This window comes from Phyllobates terribilis, unplaced genomic scaffold (genome assembly GCF_046119375.1).
Source record: "Phyllobates terribilis strain yellow unplaced genomic scaffold, ASM4611937v1 Scaffold_3__8_contigs__length_932513732, whole genome shotgun sequence".
NCBI classification, from domain to species: Eukaryota; Metazoa; Chordata; class Amphibia; order Anura; family Dendrobatidae; genus Phyllobates; species Phyllobates terribilis.
Genome location: NW_027362763.1, coordinates 472,760,494 through 472,783,661, shown reverse-complemented (window position 1 = coordinate 472,783,661; position 23,168 = coordinate 472,760,494). Strand labels below are relative to the sequence as shown.

The window sequence follows — 23,168 nt, the reverse complement described above, 5'->3', positions numbered from 1 at the left end:
ATCATCTCAACTAAAAGCCGAGATCCTTAGATCAGGAACAGAACAGACATTTATAGGACATTTCATTACTTTCCTAAATTCTTATGAAAACATTTACAGCATATCCTGCATTGTACTACTGCGCTACGTTAAGATAATTGCTGGCGGTGCAATATTAAGGCCATGTTTATGTGTTTCCGATGCATTTTTATACCGGAAATTTAAAAAACTGTTAACAGAACACGCCCTGTTTCCATGGAGTGATGTGCTGCCAATGACAATTATATTTATGCAGCCATAAACGATCAGATCAGTTTGTTTGTCAGATAAACGGAGGCATGTTTAAACACGCTGATTGCTAGCTTATGTAAAAGGACATTAAAGAGAATGTCACCAATGCAAATGGCTTATATTGGTAAATAAGTCTTTGACCTGATGAGGCAGTTGTACTTCCTTTGATAATCTATGCAAAAATGGCTGTATTAGAGAAGTCCAGCTCGAGCTGAACGCCTTTAACTTGTGGATTTTACTGCTAATTTGACAAATTTTTCAAAGTAAGGACACCAGTCTCATCTGGTCTAAGAGCTATATACACTGCTCAAAAAAATAAAAGGAACACTTAAACAACACAATGTAACTCCAAGTCAATAACACTTCTGTGAAATCAACCTTTCCAGTTATGAAGCAACACCGATTGTGAATCAATTTTCCTGCTGTTGTGCAAATGGAACAGACAACTGGTAAAAATGATTGGTAATTAGCAAGATACCCCCTATAAAGGAGTGGTTCTGCAGGTGGTGACCACAGACCATTTCTCTGTTCTCATCCTTTTTGGCTGTTGTTTTGGTCAATTTTTCATTTTGCCATTGCTCTCACCCCTAGAGGTACAGTAGCATGAGGCGGTGTCTACAGTACAACCCACAGAAGTTGCTCAGGTAGTGCAGTTCATCCAGGATGGCACATCAGTGCGAGCTGTGGCAAGAAGGGTAGCTGTGTCTGTCAGCACAGTGTCCAGAGCATGGAGCAGATACCAGGAGACGTGGAGGGGGCCTTAGAAGGGCAACAACCCAGCAGCAGGACCGTTACCTCCTCCTTTATGCAAGGAGGAACAGGAGGAGCACTGCCAGAGCCCTGCAAAATGACCTCCAGCAGGCCACAAATGTGAATGTGTCTGCACAAACGGTTAGAAACGGACTCCATGAGGGTGGTATGAGGGCCCGACGTCCACAGATGGAGGTTGTGCTCACAGCCCAACACTGTGCAGGACGCTTTGCATTTGCCACAGAACAGCAGGATTGGCCACGTCACCACTGGCGCCCTGTGCTCTTCATAGATGAAAGCAGGTTTACACAGAGCACATGTGACAGACGTGACAGAGTCTGGAGAAGCCGTGGACAGCGATCTGCTGCCTGTAACATCCTTCAGCATGATCGGTTTGGCAGTGGGTCAGTAATGGTGTGGGGTGGCATTTCTTTGGAGGGCCACACAGCCCTCCATGTGCTCGCCAGAGGTAGCCTGACTGCCATTAGGTACCGAGATGAGATTCTCAGACCCCTTGTGAGACCATATGCTGGTGCGGTTGGCCCTGGGTTCCTCCTAATGCAGGACAATGCCAGACTTCATGTGGCTGGAGTGTGTCAGCAGTTCCTGCAAGATGAAGGCATTGAAGCTATGGACTAGCCCGCCCATTCCCCAGACCTGAATCCGATTGAGCACATCTGGGACATCATGTCTCGGCTCCATTCACCAACGTCACGTTGCACCACAGACTGTCCAGGAGTTGGCGGATGCTTTAGTCCAGGTCTGGGAGGAGATCCCACAGGAGACCATCCACAACCTCATCAGGAGCATGCCCAGGCGTTGTAGGGAGATCATACAGGCACGTGGAGGCCACACACAATACTGAGCCTCATTTTGACTTGTTTTAAGGACATTACATCAAAGTTGGATCAGCCTGTAGTGTGTTTTTCCACTTTAATTTTGGGGGTGACTCCAAATCCAGGCCTCCATTGGTTAATAAATTTGATTTCCATTGATGATTTTTGTGATTTTGTTGTCAGCACATTCAACTTTGTACAGAACAAAAGTATTCAACGAGAATATTTCATTTATTCAGATCTAGGATGTGTTATTTGAGTGCTCCCTTTATTTTTTTTTGAGCAGTGTAGTTTGAATGTTGACAGATCAGCGTTATAAGGTCTGGCCTCTTATAAACTTGTTCAATACTTTTAGGAAGTATTTGGTGTGATAAGGTAATACATAAGTCCAAAGGCACAAGTCCCTCCAAACAGTATATATTTTATTATGAGAGAAAAAATGAAAAACAAAAACTATTGGTATTTAGAGGAATAAAGTGTAATAGGTTACTAAATACAAAACAATTATTTCCCAATGTACTTGCACCAGACAGAATATGCAATAATTGCCTTAATATATTTCCTAATTCACGGATGTGTAATTCTTTTATAATATTCTGGCCTATCCTACATGTAAAAGTGTGCATCACATATTCCAAAAAGTCGCTTTTAAAAATAAAGCATCAATTCAAATTCACAATTAAATAAAACCCACTGTCCATTAACAGCATTACAGTAAAGAAAAAAAAACAAAACATCCAGTTATAGATTTATAGATGGTCTATAGCAGCGATTCCCATCCTCCTCAGCTTGGAGAAACCTCTGAAAATAATTATGTCGTAGGTGTCACTGACTTACAAGCATTTTTAGATATTTCTATTCTGTGCAGCAGAATAGGTTAGAATTACTAAGCTTTAAAAATAAATCTTTCAGCAGGTTTTTGCTAGCCCATCAGAAAGCAGCATGATGTAGGGGCAGAGACCCTGATTCCGAAATATGTCATTTACGTTACTGGTTGCTGAAGATTTGATAATTCCCTGTTTTATCTGCCTCAGATCTACCAGTTCTTTGCGTGCTAAGCTCTGTATAACCTGCCCACACCACTGATTGGTGTACACTCTCCACAGGCAGAAAACTGCCAATCAGTGGTGGGAGTGTGGTTGGACTAAATGGTTGTAGGGTTACCAGTCCTCTAGTGATAATTTCCTGATGATAACCAGTGATTTCCAAAACTACAGCAAGCAGCCCAGTAACACATTGCTACATTCAGGGTCTCTGTCTGTACATTATGCTTTCTCAGATTAAGTGATAAAGGGAATCTGTCACCATGTTTTAAGAATTAAAAGGAATCTGTCACCACATTGAAGATGTGACAGCATGCTGGAATAGTAAAAGGCACACCGATTTCTGCAGTGTCCATTATCTCTATCTATGCTGTAGGTTTGCTGACTTGCAGTTAATTGTTTCAGCGTACTGCAACCTAGGAGCCTGGCACATTCAGGTGATTGACAGCTTAGGTCCTTTAAATATGGATATAGCAATGACCATCAATGGCGTGTGGTGTGCGCTGCTCATGAATACATTGGATGTCTGGGTTATAGCCCTCAAGAGCGCGGTGACTATAAAACTGTGAGATTAACAAAACTACAGCATAATAACATTAAACTGTCCATTTTAAAGTCTGTATACCTGTCATCACTTTGTTCTGCCCCCTCCCCGATAAGGTGGCATAAATATGGAGAAAGATTTGCAGATTGCCCTCTCATTGCATGACTGCTATCAAAACGAGTGACATATAAAGTCTTATATAATACATAAGGTTTCCAAAATGAGATGATCGCTGGGAGCACCAGTTGCTGCTGGCTGTACACTATAGCCACTCATGTCATCTGTGCCAACCTATCCCTTCCTAGTCCTCCACCAGCACAGCGGCAATAAGGTATTATATAGTGCAGTAAACCCCTAGCACCTGCTCAGTGTTTAATACCCCAAGTCGTGCCCTGCCCCCACACCTACTGTATACAGTTAGATGCACCTACACGAGTGCATCATTATTAATAGCTAGAAGTATATGGAAACATATCGATGACAGGGCATCTGTAACCTGTGATAAAACCTTCCGGGCTGGGTAATATCAGGAGCGGTGTTCACCCCTAGCACAGCATACGCCATATCCAGAGGTGTGCTTAGGTTGGTGAGGGATGCTAAGGACTCCTTCCCGTACAGCAAAGGTGCAGCTTTTCAGCAATCTGACTACTCTGGGGACACCTTGTGCGTCACATAGTTAAAAAAATAAAGAATGTAAAATGAAATTAGATTTTATCACAGCCCAATTGCCACAGAATTCATGTCTTACCCTATGGAAATCCACAGTTCAACACAACCTCGCTTAGGACACGTTACTCTAGAGTGTAAACCAAAAGGAAAAATGCCCACTTCAAGTTATCGGAATACATGCAATGACCAGGTTTCTTGTTTTACCCCCATAAAAGTTGTTTCGTCACCATAAAGCCATTCCTCACCAAGTTAGTTTTCTTACCACACAATCTTTTTTTTTTCTTTTTTTAAGTTCTTTAAAATTAGAGTAGAAAAAGAAAACCACCAAGATTGCAGCTTTAGTATAAAAAAAATTCAAGAAATAAAATATGCTCTGGAAACCTTGCACATTTCAGAAAAAACAAAAACCACACAAAATCCACAGTGTATATACATTGGTCAAGCCAAAAGCTAGCTTATAAACCATAAGACGGGGGATCCTCCGCTCACAAGAGGCATCTCTGCCATTATCGGTTTCTCTTTACTGTGTGTGTTAAACCAGACTAAGAAAGAAGATTTAAGCCACTTTTTTTTCTTTTTACAACAGTATTCTGTTTTGGTGCATGTCTATTTTGTATAAAAAAAAATTGATGCATTTCTTAAAGGCTTCTCTATTTGGCCTTTAAAAGTGCATATATTAAAGCTACCAAAATGCTTGTTATAAAAAAAAATCTTTATGAAAGAGGCCTTAACAGCAATGCACTTTGGCCAGCTCATCTCTCCATAAGCTTAGATAGCGAATGGTACCTCGTATTTTCCTTTGCTTACGTCCTCATAGTAAAATATTACCACTATAAACATACCACCATGTAAGTGCAATAATAGAATTAAAGGGCTTTTGAGATGCACTGATAATTCAGGCCCTAGTAATTGAACCGTATGAAAACAGGCAAATGCCCTTGATTTTAACACTTCTGCTCAGTGAGATGATTAATTACCCCACTACTGGACGGCACTTTCATTTTAAGAACATATCAATGCATCCTACAAGGAAGATCATTTCAGCAACATTTTTTTAGTCATTTTTTTCTCTGTCCGCGCTGAGTTTTTTGGAGGGAGATCTATTACCAATTACATCTTTTGCAGTCCCATTTTTTGTTACCAACCCACTGCTGACATCTGAAGTTGAAGTCACTTCTGATGCGCTCTCTTGTATCACAGTGTTGCAATTTTTACTCTGATCATTCATCTCAATAGATTCAAAGTCTGCTTCATTCCATTGCTGAGCATCCTCTTCCTCTTCCTCCTCTTCTACTCCAGAACCTGAAAGTAAAGCCCTCCGGTCCTCGCTTTCAATTCCATCCCACCGAGTCTTGTCTTTGGGACAAGTGGCGACTTTGTACATAACTGGAAATAGAACTCCAGTCAGCACAGAAGAGGTCAAGATTGTGTACATAAGTACTGGATGGGCAGGAAACAATCCCTGAAGATAACCTACAGAAGCAGGAATAGCCATTTCACCTAGGGCTGCCCCTACGACAAATAGGGAGGCAGACTTTCCTCCAATGGTTGTGTACTGTTGCGCCCAAGAAAAGCCACTAGGAAATGTGGTAGCCATAGAGCCACCATAGAGTGCACTACCAACCCAAAGCACAATGGGGTGGGTATGAAAAAGAAGTAAAAACAAAGATGACACAGCACAACCAATCACACTAAGCAGCAGCATGGTGCCAGGATACAAACAAGTTGCAAAACAAATGGCCAAACCTCGAACTGCAGCAAACACGCCCCAAAATATTGAATTCAGTCCAGCTGCTTTATCATGATCCATTCCTGCTGTAGTGATGGCATAAGTAAAAATATAGGAACCATAGGCAACTTCTGCACCAACATAGGAGAAAAAAAACAAGACAAGAAGAAGTATAAGGGTATTGTGGTATTTGGCTGTCCGCACTTTCTCTTCTGTGCTCTTGACGGCGGACTGGTTTGATTGGGTCTTGCTGTACAAGATAAATAAAAATAAAGAAACCAGCAAAATATATGTTGCAATAACAATATAGGATAACATAGATTTTTTGATTCCCCAGCGCAGATCTAACAGTTCCTGGGATGTTTGGTTGTTACCCTTCAGCTGTGGGAATTCTATGAGGCGAAGCTTATCAAGTGGCAGAATTTCTGGGATTAATTTTGCCAATATTGGAGCTAAAAGCGCACCTAAAGCAAAACTGAAGTGGAGTGCTTGCACATGTGGTCCAGCTTCATCTCCCCAGGTATTGAGAATGACGACATTTCCACCTGATGCACAGAAAGAAATATTTTAGGGGACATCAATAAAAACACGCTTAGTAAAAATTGGTGTAGTGTAACTTCTGTCTATTCTGTAATCACCAGTCACACAAATCTAATACAATGCCAAGAGCAAGAGAGCTTGTCTTACACGCAATAACACTGTTACAAGTATAAAAGCTATGACATGGGTCTGCAAAAGATTCATTAAAGGGGTCATTCAGGATGAATGAAAAGAATGCAGTCATGCAGCCCTCTCCTTTCTCTACCAGTCTGTCACTGTTAGTTTTTTCACTGTAATTAATATTTGTATGTAACTCCGTTCTCATTTACAGCACCATGGAATCAATGGCGCTCAAAAAATAAAATAATAATAATCTTTTTTGTTTCATACCAGTCTGCAATCGTGCAGTCAAGCGACTGACAGGGTCCCTTTAAAGTAAAACCTCTCTAGAAAATTAATAATCCATGTTAAAAAAAAAGGTCACAGTTTAAAAGGGGTTGTCTGGTCCAAACCGACAAGTCTGCAGTCATGCTGTGTGCCTGCAGACTTATGAATCCCCCCAGCGCACATGGTGATTCACCAGTTTCAGACCTGGGACCGGAGACTATGTATGAGTTATAGATACTCACGGCCAGGGGGCGCAGCCTCGCTCCATACATTTATATCGAGCGAGGCCACGCCTCATCTAGTGACGCGGTTGACTACAGGGCGCAGCCTAGTTCTATACAAGTGTGTGGAAGCGAGGCCGTGCCCCCTGGCCGCTAGTATGTATAGCTAATACATATTCAATCTGTTTTATTAAACATCAATTAAGCATTAATTATTAATCATTTTACATTTTGCAAATCAAGAAAAATATACTGTAATATATAACTCATACATACTCTCCAGTCCTGGGTCTGAAACCGTCGAATCCCTGTAGCACACAGTGCATGCGCTGGGGGGATTCATAAGTCTGCAGTCACACAGTGACTGCAGACATCGATTTGGACCGGACAACCCCTTTAAAAGAGGACCTATCAACACAGAGAACAATATATGTTAGGCCACAGCCCAACTATTCAGTCAGTACTTTTTCTCAGGAGTAGGAGCCTACACCAGGAGTGGATGACAAATGCAGAATTGATGACTTGTTTCTATTTGGCTGTGTGCCCACGATGCATTTTTTAAGCGTTTCCGCAGCGGCAAAAACGCCGCAGAAACGCTTAGAAAACGCATGGTAGAAGGTCTGCCATGTTCCCCAATGATAATCCGCATGTGCTGTGCACATGCTGTGGAAATTTCCGCTGCGGATTATCATTGTGGAAAAAAATGCAGCACTACCAATTATTTTGCGGAAGCGATACGTTTTCGCAGCCATTGACTTGCATTGGAACGCATGGATTACGCATCACTGGATCTGTATGTGCAGAATCCAAGCGTTTCAATGTGCGGATGGTACCCGGGTCTGGAGGACAGGAGACTCTCCTCCGGACCCGGGTACCATAGTACCTGTGAAAAAAAAGAATTAAAATAAAAAATAAATATTATATTTACCTTCTGATGGCCCCCGGTCTCCTTGTCTTCGCTTGCCGGCAGCTCACGGTGGACTGAAGGACCTGCGCTGACGTCATAGTCATGTAATGGCGGGTTCTTCAGTGTACCGTGAGCTGCCAGCAAGCCAGGACGGATCGAATAAAGACTGAGGGGGCCATCAGAAGGGAAGTATAGATTTATTTTTTTATTTTTTACCATTCTTTAAGGTCACACTATATAAATCCCTGCCGTTTGCATGGATTTATATAATGTGACTAAGTTGTCAAGCACTTTCCAAGTGATGCTAAAAATCGCTTGGAAAGCTCTTGACAACCCGCATGCGGAAATGCATGTGAAGAACGCTTCACATCCGCATGTCCCTGGCAGGAAAACGCATGTACAATCCGCATGTACAATCTGCATGTACAATCCGCATGCATTTTTTCTGCCAGGGAGATGCAGAAACGCTCAGGAAAAATCCAGAGCATTTCTGCATCGTGGGCACATAGCCTTATACCTTTTCTCTGATTGTTCCTCACCTGGTTTTGGCTCCCACTCCTGAGAAAAAATACTGACCGAATACTGATAGTGGGGCCGTGGCTTTATATTACAAATGGCAGTTGGTAAATGCAACTAAACATGCAATAAATCACTATACAATATTAATTAAATCACTATACCTTATACAATATTAATTTTCTGACGAAGTAAGGAGTAATGTGGCCTGCTCCAATGGAATAAGCACCCATTCTCTTCCTTGCTACATAAATTGAAGGTTGATCAACCCACTTTTTGCCTTCTATAATATGCCATACAGGCTACACACTGAGGTCTTTTCAACCTTATTCATTTGAAAAAATTGTTGTGTGCTCTTTAGAATAGAGCCATAGTGACTAAGTTCATAGCCTTACAGGCTGTGTGCAAATGGCACACAAGGCCTAAATGTATTTGTTAAAGGGGTATTCCCATCTCCAAGATCCTATCCCAATATGCAGTAGGTAATAATAATAATATTAGCAAATATCTACAATTAGAAATGTAGTATAGTATTTTTGATTCGCCATCTCTCTTACCTCATGTGCAGGCATCGCAGGACCTTATGTATCCATGGTTAAATCCACTGATAAAGTGACAGTTAGTTAGCTAGCTGCTAGTGGTCGTAATCGTGGATAACTAAGGTTCTGCAATGCCTGAATATGAGGAAAGTGGCATAGCAAATCAAAAATACTATACTACATTTCTAATTGAGGTATTTGCTAATATTATTATTATTATACCTACTAAATATTGAGATAGGATCTTGGAGATGGGAACACCCCTTAAATACACTTTATTTCCTGTTTTTGGTAGGCAATTTTCAAAATTTGAATTTTTATGCCCTTAAATCAGAGACTTATGTCACACAATATAGTTAATAAATAACATTTCCCACATGTCTACTTTACATCAGTACAATTTTTGAAACAATTTTTTTTTTGTTAGGAAGCTATAAAGGTTAAAATTTGACCAGTGAATAATCATTTTTCCAATAAAAAAAATCATAAAACCATTTTTTTAGGGACCACATCACAGTTGAAGTGACTTTGAGGGGTCTATATGACAGAAAATACCCCAAAATGACACCATTCTAAAACCTTCACCCCTCAAGGTGCTCAAAACCCCATTCACATGAATTAATGAATTGTGGAAGGAAAAAATGGACATTTAACTTTTTTTTCATAGGGCTTGGAATGGAAGGAGCGCCATTTCACCATTTGAACGCAAAACTTACTGGAATAATTAGCGGACGCAATGTTGCATTTGGAGAGCCCCTGATGTGCCTAAACTGTGAAAAAAAAACACAAGTGACCTTATTTTGGAAACCAAACCCCTCAAGGAATTTATCTAGATGTGTGGTGATTACCTTGAATCCCCAGGTGCTTCACAGAAATTTATAATGTTGAGCCGTGAAAATTAAAGAAAAAAAAAAAACCATTTTTTTATTTTCACAAAAGGTAAAAGGAGAAAATGGTCCCCAAAATTTGTTGTGCATTTTTTCCTGAGCATGCAGATACCCCATATGTGGGGGGAAAACTATTGTTTGGGTGCATGGCAGGGCTCAGAAAGGAAGGGTGACGTTTTGGAACTCAGACTTTGATGGAATGGTCTGCGGGTGCCATGTCGAATTTTGAGAGCCCCTAATGTGCCTAAACAGTGGAAAACTCCCACAAGTAACCCCAATTTTGGAAACTAGGCCCCTCAAGGTATTTGGATGTGCGGTGAGCACCTTGAGGGTTTTCATAATGATAGCAAGAGAAAATGGACCCCGAAATTTGTTGTGCATTTTCTCCTTTGTACACCATATGTGGTCGAAAACTACTTTTGAGGCACAGTGCAAAGCTCAGAAGGGAAGAAGCACCATATTGAAGTTCAGATTCTGCTGGACTGGTTTGAGGGTGCCATTCACATTGGCAGAGCCCCTGAGGTGCCAGACCAGCAAATCCCCCCACAGAAGAGACCCCATTTTATAAACTACACCTCTCAATGAATTCATCTAGGGGTGCAGTGATCATATTGACAACATAGCTGGATCAAAAAAATTTATACCATTTGGCAGTGAAGAAAAAAAAAATAAAATTTTTACCACCGAAATTTTGTTTTAGTCCCAGATTTTAGATTTTCACACTGGGAAATGGGTAAAAATGGCATCAAAATTTGTCACACAATTTCTGCAGAATGCACAAATATCCCATATGTGGCTGTACAGTACTGCTTAGCCACATGGCAAGACTTGGGAGGGATGGAGCGCTATTTGCCTTCTGGAGAGCAGATTTTCCTAAAATAGTAGGCTAGAAGCGATAGAATAGCAGAATCCCCCCTCAAGTGACCCTATTTTGGAAATTATACCCCTTTGGGAATTTATCTCCAGGTGTAGTGACAATTTTGACTCCATGGTTCTGTTTCAGAAACCAGCAGCAGTGGATGTTGCTGAGTGAAAATTGCAAAATGCCTTTGTAGTGAGCAGTACTTTGTGTCCAGCTCGCGCTTTTGGAGACATTCACCCGTAAATTAGGCAGGCTCTCAATGCTATAGAAATGCCAAACATGAGAATGCTAAACTGCGATTTAGGCACACTGTGTGGCTCAGAAGGGAGGGGAGTATCTGAGAGCGCAGAATTTGCTGAATTTGTTTCGGGGGGCAAGGAGCCATAGTGCTTTTCCAGAGCCACTGTGCTACCCATAACATGGAAGCCCATATATTTCCATTGACAGAACGGACCTGAGTGGGGATTTTCTTTTTTGTGGATTGATTTGAAGCTTTTGTTAGGAACATTTTACATAACATTTTGGATCACATTCATCTGTGGCAGACAGTGCTTTTATGCACGCCTAAAAAGACAGACACAGCCGGATCACATGCCAGACAGCGTCTACAGTGCCTCCACCTGCCTCATTATAGGGAATTTTCCACCCGGGGTTCCGTCTCAATCACGTATTTCAGAGATTTACACGGAAACCCTGGTGTAAGTGCTCAGCATAGAGCGCAGGACAAATATGAGTACAGCCTTACTGTGATCTTTAGGAGGCAGAATGAACAAATCAGTAGCAGGTGAAGAATTGGTTTTATTTATTTTTTACGCCATTCATTGTGTGTTATAAGCGATTAGACGACTTTATTCTTTGGGTCGGTGCGATTACAGCAATATCAGATTTATATTGGGTTTTTATATTTGGCTGCTGTCACACACAAACGCTTTTTATTGCAAAAACTAGATTTTGCACCGCCGTATTTTGAGAAAAATAATTTTTCTATATTTTGGCCAACAGAGTCATGTAAGGGCTTGTTTTTTGCTGTTGATGTTTTTATTGGTGCCATTTTCGAACACATGACATTTTTTGATCGCTTTCTATTCCAATTTTTAAGAGGCACAATGAACAAAAACTAGCAATTCAGGAATTGTTTTTTGGAGTTTTATTTTATGCCATTCCACATATTGTAAAATTGATAAGGCAGCGTTATTCTTCGAGTCAGTAAGATTACAGCGATACCACATTTATATTGTTTTTTCATATTTTGGCGCTTTTACACATTAAAAACTATTTCAAAGAAAAAATAATTATTTTTGCATTGCTTTATTCTGAGAGCTATAACTTGATCTTTATTTTTACGCTGTATGGCGGCTTGTTTTTTGCAGCACAAGATGACGTTTTCAGAGATACCTTATTTATTTACATTCGTCTTTTTGATCGCATTTTTTTCCACTTTTTGCTCGGTTATATTATAAAAGCATAGTTTTTTACGGTGTTCACTGAAGAAGATGTTAACTAGTGCGAGTTTTATAGGTCTGGTTGTTCCAGATGCGGCGATACCAAATATGTGTACTTTTTTTTTTCCTTCATAAAAATATATATAATATATTATATTATATTATATTTTATTTATTTTATATACAGTACAGACCAAAAGTTTGGACACATCCTCTCATTTAAAGATTTTTCTGTATTTTCATGACTATGAAAATTGTACATTCACACTGAAGGCATCAAAACTATGAATTAACACATGTGGAATTATATACTTAACAAAAAAGTGTGAAACAACTGAAAATATGTCTTATATTCTAGGTTCTTCAAAGTAGCCACCTTTGGCTTTGATGACTGCTTTGCACACTCTTGGCATTCTCTTGATGAGCTTCAAGAGGTAGTTACCGGAAATGGTCTTCCAACAATCTTGAATGAGTTCCCAGAGATGCTTAGCACTTGTTGGCCCTTTTGCCTTCACTCTATATACATACATACACATATACAAACCAATGTAACAATGACGTTGATAGGGGATGCCGATCCAAGGGCAGAGGGGCTTCCTCCCTCTGCCTGCTCGCTAAAAGCTGCGATCAATATTGCGGGCACCGCTCCTGGCACTGAGTGTCGGGTGCCAGCTGTCAGAATCAGCTGACACCTGGCAGCGATCGCCCGAACACAGCCTCCTGTACACGGGCGAACTCCATAACGTTTATATACTGCATTGATCGGGAAGTCCTTCCCGATCATGACGCACATATACTGAAAATGTTGGGAAAGGGTTAATTCCGCCCATCGGCACCCCGTCATGTGATCATGGGATGTCATGACAGCCGGGGGTCTGCTGAAAACTCCCGTGCCTGTCATTACAATACTCCTGTGAATTAAGGCTTGTGGCTGGTGTTCATAGGAGATCATGATTTCTACTGAAGCTCTCTCTGCTATGTGTAGCACAGGCGATCAGATGATCGCAGGTTCAAATTTCCTTACGGGATTATTAATATATTATTATTACTATTATTAATAAAGTAAAAAACAAAAAAAACACACAGAAGTTCAAATCACCCCCTTGCTAGCGCTGTGTTCAGAAATGTCCGATCAAAATATAAATAAATTAACCTGATTGGCAACCAGCATAACGCGAAAAAATCTAAACGCCAGAATTACGGTATTTTGTTGGCCGCAACATTGCAATAAAATGCAATGAGGAGAAAGTAAAACATCGTATCTACCCCAAACTGATATTAATAAAAACATAAGCCCTCACCCAGCCCCATGTCCTGAAAACATTCTGTGTCTCAGACAATAGCGACACAAGCAAAAATTGTTTTTCCATGCAAATTTCACCACTTAAATAATCATAATATTAATAAAAAAAAAAAAAGACTATCCATGTTTGGTATCTGCGTACTCGTACTGACCTGGAGAATCACATTGCCTGGTCAGTTTTACTGTATAGTGATCATGGCAAATAAAAACCCAAAAAAAAACAATTGTGGAATTGCTCTTTTTTTGCAATTTCACCGCACTTGGAATTTTTTCCCCATTTTTCAGTACACGATATGGTATCATTCAAAAGTACTACTCGTTCCGCAAAAGAAAGCCCTCATACGGCTATATTGACAGAAAAATAAAAAAAAGGTTATGGCTCTAGAAAGAAGGGGAGGAAAAAAAACGAAAATGAAAATGCAGAAAATGACCCCTGGGTGAAGGGTTTAAATCCACAACAAGGTAGGTCTTGGTAGAACCTTGGCTGCAACTTGCCAATTCAGCCTTAGGCTACGGCCCCACTAACAGTATTTTTTCTCAGGAGCAAGAGGCAAAACCAGGAGTGGGTGATAAATGCAGAATTGGTGACTTGCTTCTATTATACCTTTTCTTTGAATGTTCCTCACTTGGTTTTGGCTCCCACTCCTGAGAAAAAATACTGAAAGAATACGGATAGTGGGGCCGTAGACTCTGAGTGCCTATCGCCAAAATGTACAACTAAGTTTTTTTTTTTTTTTTTTTTTTAACTAGAAAGGAAAAAAAAAAAAGAATAAAATGTAAAAAAAAATATTGCACAAGATTAGTTATATATCATGCAACATACGCAAGCACAGTATGCAAATCTGATTTTGTGGAGTAAGTCACCGCCAGGTTCACCGCATGCCTGTCAGTGCTATGTCAGCACTTAACCCCTTTACCCCCGAGGGTGTTTTGCAAGTTAATGACCGGGCCAATTTTTACAATTCTGACCACTGTCATTTTATGAGGTAATTACTCTGGAACGCTTCAACGGATTCCCCTGATTCTGAGATTGTTTTTTTGTGACATATTGTACTTCATGATTGTGGTAAAATTTCTTCAATATCACTTGCGTTTATTTGTGAAAAAAAACGGAAATTTGGCAAAAATTTAGCAATTTTCAAAATTTTAATTTTCAAGCCCTTAAATCAGAGAGATATGGCACACAAAATAGTTAATAAATAACATTTCCCACATGTCTACTTTACATCAGCACAATTTTGAAAAATAATTTTTTTTTGTTAGGAAGCTATAAGGGTTAAAAGTTGACCAGCGATTTCTCATTTTTACAACAAAATTTACAAAACCATTTTTTTAGGGACCACATCTTATTTGAAGTGACTTTGAGGGGCCTTTATGACAGAAAATACCCAAAAGTGACACCATTCTAAAAACTGCACCCCCCTCAAGGTGCACAAAACGACATTCAAGAACTTTATTAACCCTGCACATGCTTCACACCAATTAATTGAACGTGAAAGGAAAAAATGAACATTTAACTTTTTTTCACTAAAATTTTATTTTAGACCCCATTTTTTTATTTTCACAAGGGTACTAGGAGAAATTGGACCCCAAAAGCTGTTGTGCAATTTTCCTGAGTACGCTGATACCACACATGTGGGGAAAAGCCATTGTTTGGGCGCACGGCAGGGCTCGGAAGGGAAGGAGCGCCATTTGACGTTTTCAATGCAAAACTCGCTGGAATTGACAGTGGACCCCATGTTGCGTTTGGAGAGCTCCTGATGTGCCTAAACAGTGGAAACCCTCCAAAAGTGACCCCATTTTGGAAACTAGACCCCTCAGGGAACTTATTTAGATGTGTGGTGAGCACTTTGAACCCCCAAGTGTTTTGCAAAGGTTTATGACGTAGAGCCGTGAAAAAAAAAAAAATTTTTTTTCCACAAAAACAATCTTTTAGCCGCAATATTTTTATTTTCACGAGGGTACGAGGAGAAATTGGACCCCAAAAGTTGTGCAATTTCTCCTGAGTATGCTGATACCTCATATGTGGGGGAAAGCCATTGTTTGGGAGCACGGCAGGGCTCGGAAGGGAAGGAGCGCCATTTGACATTTTCAATGCCAAACTCGCTGATCTTGACAGCAGACCCCATGTCGCGTTTGGAGAGCCCCTGATGTGCCTAAACAGGGGAAACCCCCCACAAGTGACCCCATTTTGGAAACTAGACCCCTTAAGGAACTTATTTAGATGTGTGGTGAACACTTTGAACCCCCAGGTGCCTCACAGAAAATTATAAAGTTGACTTGTGAAAAAACAAACAAAAAAAAAACAAACATTTTTTCCACAAAAAAAATATTTTCACAAGGGTAACAGGGGAAAGTGGACCTCAAAATCTGTTGTCCAGTCCCCCCCTCCCCCGAGTATGCTGATACCCCATGTGCTGGAGAAAACTACTGTTTGGGCGCATGTCAGGGCTCGGAAGGGAAGAAGTGACGCTTTGGAATGCAGACTTTGATGGAATTGTCTGTGGGCGTCATGTCACGTTCTCATAGCTCCTGATGTGCCTAAACAGTGGAAATGCCCAACAAGTGCCCCCTTTTTGCAAGTGGCAGCTGATTTTTGAATTTCATAATCTAGTGTCATACGTCAGTTGTGTAGTGTTTATCAGGTTGTCATACGTCAGAAATTAATTTAGTAGTGCATGGAAGTATGGTACTTTTTGAAGCATTCTTTCATGCACAGGCCAGGTTTGTCGGGGCAGGTGTCACATTGATAAATGGTGTCCTTGCGTATTCCCCTTTTATAACACACTCTGCACCTCTTTTGTGACTTACCTTTTTTTGCGACTTGAGGGATCTGCCCCGGGAAATGCTGGCCTGGTACAATTCTCGGTCCTTCAGTTCCAGAAGTACTGGGGCTCGCTCCCAAATATCACCGCTGCCAAATATCAGGGCCTTGATAACTGTCTCCTGGAAGTGAAGGTACGACGCAGAAGTCTGGCCTGCACATTGTGACAGAAGGAAAGCGTTGTGCATTTCCATCTGTACAAGGTGCACCGCCAACTTCTACCTTGGCCTTTCTCAAAGCACTGTACGGCTGGAGGACTTGATCAGAGAGATCAACTCCCCCCATGTACTTGTTGTACCCCACTACACAGTCTGGTTTGCCGCGCTGTGTAGTGGAACCTCGTACAATGCTGAGGGTGCTGCCATCACCGTGTAAGGTGATCAAGAGAAGGACATCCCTCTTGTCCTTGTACTTGACCACCAGCAGGTGGTCGCTACATTGGGTTCTGCTCTCACCCCTTCTGAGCATCTGCCCCATTAGCGTCTTTGGGAGGCCTCTCTGATTTTTGCGGACAGTACAGCAGGCTGCGGTACGTCGCGCAGAGAGGGACTTGAAGAGAGGGACACTGGTATAAAAGTTATCCACGTACAGGTGATAACTAGTGTTGAGCGAGTATGTTCTATTAACCCTTTCGCCGAGTATACTCGGGCCGAGCTCCGAATATTTACAGCTGCTCGGTGATATGGTTGAATCGCTCCCATGTGCATGATTTGCAACTGTTTGACAGCTTTATTACATGTGAGGAATGTCTATTTCTTACACATTCCTCACATGTAATAAAGCTGTCAAATCTGATTGCCGGAAACAGTGAGAATGCGGTGATTGGCTGTTCAGAATTGAACAGACAATCACAGTGATCGTGGGTGCGGGGGCTGCGACACCCCCCGGGATGCCGGCGCCATCTATCCTGAGGTAAGATGGCACCGGAAATTTAATGCGATCACCGCGACTTTAGTCGCGGGACCGCATTAAAGACCATGACCTAATAATATGTCATTGGTCCAATCGGCCCAGGTCACAATGACGTACTATTAGGTCACACGTCAGAAAGGGGTTAAAGTGTAACTGTCATTTTAATTTTTATTTTATAACTCAATCGTTCATGTGAAAATAAGAAACTTTGTAATATATCTTATCAGAGACATCTGCTTCTTTTTCCTCGAAGACGGATCATTAATTTTCAAAATTCTCAATTCATTGGTAAATTCTGTATTCAGTGAAGATAAATTACTACATTGTAGATTTCAGTTGCTGCTGATAAGATAACAGATAGCCGGGTGTTAATAGCCTCTAACAGTCGGCTATTAATATGTTAAATGCCGCTGTCAATCTCTGACAGCAGCATTTAACATGCGCCGGCAGGGCAGCACGTCATTCGATGCACCCATCGGCGCTCCAGTGGGAAGCCGATGGGTTGCATGACAGCCAGGTGTCTGCTGAAGACCCGCGTGCCTATCATTGCAATACTCCTGTGAAAGCCAGCGTTTGGCCACAGCCACATTATCAGTATTTGGTCAATATTTTTTCTCAGGAGTGGGAGCCAAAACCAGGAGTGGGTGATAAATGCAGAATTGGTGACTTGTTTCTATTCTACCTTTTCTCTGATTGTTCCTCACCTGGTTTTGGCTCCCACTCCAGAGAAAAAATACTGACCGAATACTAACCAAATACTGATAGTGCGGCCGTGGCCTTTAGCTGGCATTCACAGGAGATGGTGATTTTCACTATACATAGTAGTGGTGATGCACTGCTATGTGTAGCACAAGTGATCGGATGATCGCAGCTTCAGGTCCCCTAAGGGGAGAAAAAAAAATACAAAAAGTTTAAATCACCCCCCTTTTGCCCCATTAAAAAAAAACATATTTGGTATTGCCACGTTCAGAAAAGTCTGATCTATCAAAATATAAAATAAATTAACTAAAATTATTAAACGATGTAATGAGAAATAAAAAAAAATCTAAATGACAGAATTGTTATTTTTTGGATGCTGCAACATTGCAATAAGAGGCAATAAAAACATTGTATCTACCCCAAAATGGTATCGGTAAAAACGTCAGCTCAGGGCGTAAAAAATAAGCCCTCACACAGCCCCATATCTCAAAAATGGGCACAAAAGCAATTTTTTTTTTTTCCCAAATTTTCACTTTTTTTTATATTGCCAGGTCTGTTTTACAGTATAGTGAACATGGTAAATAAATAAATACAGAATAGAATTTTTTTTCCGGCAGTCCAGTGCATCACATGATAAAATGAATGATGTCATTGAAAAGTGCATGTCCGCAAAAAACAAACAAGCCCTCGTATGGCTATATGGATGGAGAATAAAAAAAGTTATGGCTCTTGGATGAAGGGGAGGAAAAAACAAAAACGAAAAATAGCCCGTTCATGATGGGGTTAAAAAGAGGCAGCTACATATCAATGGGCTGTAATTCCTAAAGCCTTACTCCAATTAGAATGTGAATACCCTCAATTTAAAGCTGAGAGTCTGCTGCACTTTAAGCCGATATTGATTATAAACTGTATCTTGTATATGTTTTGGTAAACAGCTAAAATGTAAACAACTGGGTCACAGGTCCAAATATTTTTTATATATGTATATGTTGAAAATATTACACTCTCTGACCTACATGCCTATATAGACGGGTTGAGGGATGATCCCACTGACAGATTCCCATTTAATAATTGTCCCCCATAGGCTCAAGAGACAAAAATCACACATCATTGGCTTAAATAAGCTGGAAAGAGTGGAGTCCAAAATATCTTTAGCTTAGATGCAATAACTCACTAACATAGTATCAAACATGATGGGCTTAGATACATGGGCTCAGCATCACAAAAGTTACACCAGTGTCACAGCATAGTATCAGCTACTGCACGTTGTACCACAAGGATCCCTTCTCCTATGGACAATAATCATTTCCACTCTCTCTCTTTGGATCCTTAGACAGCCCAGTGATTCCATCCCTTCATAACTGGTACAAGTGGACATTCTGCATTTTTTTTCGACCAAGAAAGACATTCCACACATACCCTATTTTTAGCCCGAGGCAGGGTACATTATCTGAAATGTTGCTATACTTCACTTTGCGGTGTACTTACTTTTTTTGAATATGAGGGTAGAAAATTGAAAAGCATTCAAAAAAACATTCTGTTTCGCGCCTACCCTTGGTGTGTTATTCCCTTACACAATATATTAATTAAAGTAGGGCCCCATTGACGTCTGAGTGCTGTATTGCGGCCCCGAACAACTTGGAGGTTGTGCACGAATATATAACTGAAATTGGACTGTAGGTTGAACTGCAAGACTACTGTTCCCACGGGGCCTAAACATTGTATTTTTATATCTTAGTGTATAAAAGGTAGATTAAGCATTGTGCTTACCAGTGTCTAGGAATCCCATGGAAGTTCCCACAATAGACATAACTCCAGTAAGAAGTATGGCCTTCTTACACCAAGGCAAGACAAAAAGTCCAGTACAAGTAGCCAACATTGACAATCCTTGAAATAAGAACATATAAAAAAGATAAAATAACTTCACTACTTTCCAATAACCGGTTAAGATGACATCTAACATTCAACTATTCTGGTCACAAAAAGATGAATTCGGTAATATTTTCCAAAATAAAATTTTAGCCATCGACATAAAAATCTGTGACTTCTAGCAACAAAGTTTAGAGATAAGAGGATAATTTCCATAGATAGGAGCTTAGCTCCATAGCAGACCTGTCTTTAAGGGATATTCTCATTTTGTACATTTATGGCATATCTCAAAAGGTGGGATCTGTATCTATCCGCATTTATGGCATATCATGTGTGTATACCGTAAATGTATGAGATGGGTGAATAGAGGTAGATTTTACATAGTCAAACTCACCATCATGTGCAATAGGTACATTTTATCAAACCTACCTAAAAGGAGATGCTGATTTATGCGGTCAAAAAGGATACCTCCCAAAACAGAGCCACCAAGATATCCTAAGGACCGCCCTACGAAAATGTAGGAAATGTTTCCAACAGTGCTTCCTACATTTGCAGCCAGATCAGGGAATGTTGGACCTAAAACAGAAATGGCCATTCCCTAAAATAAAAAAAACACAATTTATTAAAAAAGTTCTAATAGCCATATAGAGAGCAAAATGAAAGACTATGAATAAACAATCACTAGTAGACTTTGTGCACACAGCGATACTACAGCTCTATGCCGTACAGAGAAATACATAAAGCCAACGGGGATCTTCCCTACGTGTTCATGGAAGCCTTTCCTAAACTTAACTTGTTTTGACTGGACAACACCTTTGTCACCTATCTACAGGTTGGTGATAACTTACTAATTGTAGGGTCTGACTGTTGGGACCTGCACGGTTCGGCAGGTTGGGGAATTTTTATCCCTGGCGGGGAACTACAGGGTTGGCCATTTATATGGATACACCTAAATTAAATGGAAATGGTTGGTGATATCAACTTCCTGTTTGTGGCACATTAGTATATGGGAGGGGGAAAACATTTCCAGATGGGTGGTGACCATGGTGGCCATTTTGGATCCAACTTTTTTTTTTTCAATGGGAAGAGGGTCATGTGACACATCAAACTTATGCCTGTTTGTTAGGCATTCCTCACATGTATTAAAGCTGTCAAACAGTCGCAAATCATGGACATGGAGTGACTAAAACATAACATTCGAGCACACCGCAAATACTCGGAAAACACTCGAGCATGCTCGTAAATCTCGAGTAACAAGCGTGCTCGCTTATCACGCAGTCCCGGCATGGGGAGGAGTGACTATTCCGGCACAGAGCGTGACACAGCGCTAGAGGAGAGAGAAGGTGAGTATGAAAGTTTATTTTTTTTCTGTGCAGCGTGACTGGGATCAGGGGGTGCCAAGCATACCTGGATGAGGGGGGCCATACATACAGGGATGAAGGGTGGCATACATACCGGGATGAAGTGGGTCATACATACAGGGATGAGGGGGGCCATACATACAGGGATGAAGGGTGGCCATACATACTAGGATGAGGTGGGCCATACATACTAGGATGAGGGGGGCCATACATACTAGGATGAGGGGGGCCATACATACAGGGATGAAGGGGGCCATACATACAGGGATGAAGGGGGCCATACATACAGGGATGAAGGGGGCCATACATACATACCAGGATGGGTGTGAGGGGGGCCATACATAACAGGATGAGGGGTGCCATACATACATACCAGGATGGGTGTGAGGGGGGCCATACATAACAGGATGAGGGGTGCCAAACATACAAGGATGGTGGATTGGGGTGCCATGCATACCAGGATGGGGATGAGGGCCACGTATAACAGGAAGGAGGGGGCCATATATACCAGGATGGGGCATATTAACAGAATTGGGGGACATTACCACGATAACAGTGTCAGCAGCAGACCCCCTCCCCCTTAGCAGGGCATCATGTCCACATTTTTTTGCTTCATTTTTTTTTCTATTTTCCTCCTCTAAAACCTAGGTGTGTCTTTGGTCCAGTGTGTCTTATAGTCCAAAAAAATACGGTATCCATTTTTCATGGCAGTAATACAGTTCCAATTGTCTAAATTTACCATTCTAGCAACCTGGACTGCAGTTATATATTTTTTTTTATAGCTGTTGTAATAGCTGGCACTTGTTCACACTAGCTAGGAGGTGCTGATTGGGTTTTCTATTTGTAGAAAACTCCATGTGCAGCAGTATACAGCAGAGCAATGACATCACAGCACCATGTAGTAACACCACTAATCTAGTAGTATACAGCAGAGTAGTGACATCACAGCACCATGTAGTAGTACGACTAGTCTAGCAGTATACAGCAGAGCAGTGACATCACAGCACCATGTAGCAGTAACACCACTAGTCTAGCAGTATACAGCAGAGTAGTGACATCACAGCACCATGTAGCAGTAACACCACTAGTCTAGCAGTATACAGCAGAGTAGTGACATCACAGCACCATGTAGCAGTAACACCACTAGTCTAGCAGTATACAGCAGAGTAGTGACATCACAGCACCATGTAGCAGTAACACCACTAGTCTAGCAGTATACAGCAGAGTAGTGACATCACAGCACCATGTAGCAGTAACACCACTAGTCTAGCAGTATACAGCAGAGTAGTGACATCACAGCACCATGTAGCAGTAACACCACTAGTCTAGCAGTATACAGCAGAGTAGTGACATCACAGCACCATGTAGCAGTAACACCACTAGTCCAGCAGTATACAGCATAGCAGTGACATCACAGCACCATGTAGCAGTAACACCACTAGTCTAGCAGTATACAGCAGAGTAGTGACGTCACAGCCCCATGTAGTAACACCACTAGTCTAGCAGTATACAGCAGAGTAGTGACGTCACACCACTACTAGCACTGACTGGGCACGTGACAGGCAGCAGCTGACAGAATCTCTTACCAGCCCCAGGAAAGCCGCGCACATAACAGTGGTCACACAGCACCTCAGCCCCCCGCACTGCTGGCCTCCTCTCCCTCTCAGGCCTCCGGGTACCAACCGCACTTCATCCTCCGCTCTCTTCTGACGACTCCCGCCTTCCTCGTCTTCCCGGCTGCCTCTGACACTTCCTGGTCGCTTCTCAAACAAAGTGTCCTCTTCCTCATCACCGGCCTCGTCGTCCTCTACCCTGGCGAAGCGCACCTGCTTCTTCTTTTTCCCATTCGCCGCCATGTCCCCTTAACTAGGCTGTCACTTAGAGCCGCGGCCTCATGTCTCCCGGAGGATCCGGCTCTGTCCTCCTCTCCCCGGGAACAACCCGGATGTAGCCGCCCAAGCCGAGCACTGACAGGCCGGGTGTACCTGTGTGGGAGGAGCGGGGGAAGCCGGCCCCTTCTCTCCGCATCATTGTGTCTCCGGTGTCCGGCAGGGCGAC

The 23,168-nt window shown here is 41.6% G+C and overlaps 1 protein-coding gene across 1 annotated transcript; it reads right to left on the bottom strand.

Annotated features, from left to right (window-relative positions):
• Positions 1-2,259: 2,259 nt before the first annotated feature.
• On the bottom strand, positions 2,260-23,109 carry MFSD4B (major facilitator superfamily domain containing 4B). The gene is made up of 4 exons (XM_073675862.1): positions 22,697-23,109; positions 20,179-20,347; positions 19,651-19,767; positions 2,260-6,386 (listed from the first exon to the last, which is right to left on the bottom strand). The coding sequence occupies exons 1-4, from the start codon at positions 22,964-22,966 to the stop codon at positions 5,167-5,169; spliced, it is 1,776 nt and encodes a 591-aa protein (XP_073531963.1). The 5' UTR covers positions 22,967-23,109; the 3' UTR covers positions 2,260-5,166.
• Positions 23,110-23,168: the final 59 nt, after the last annotated feature.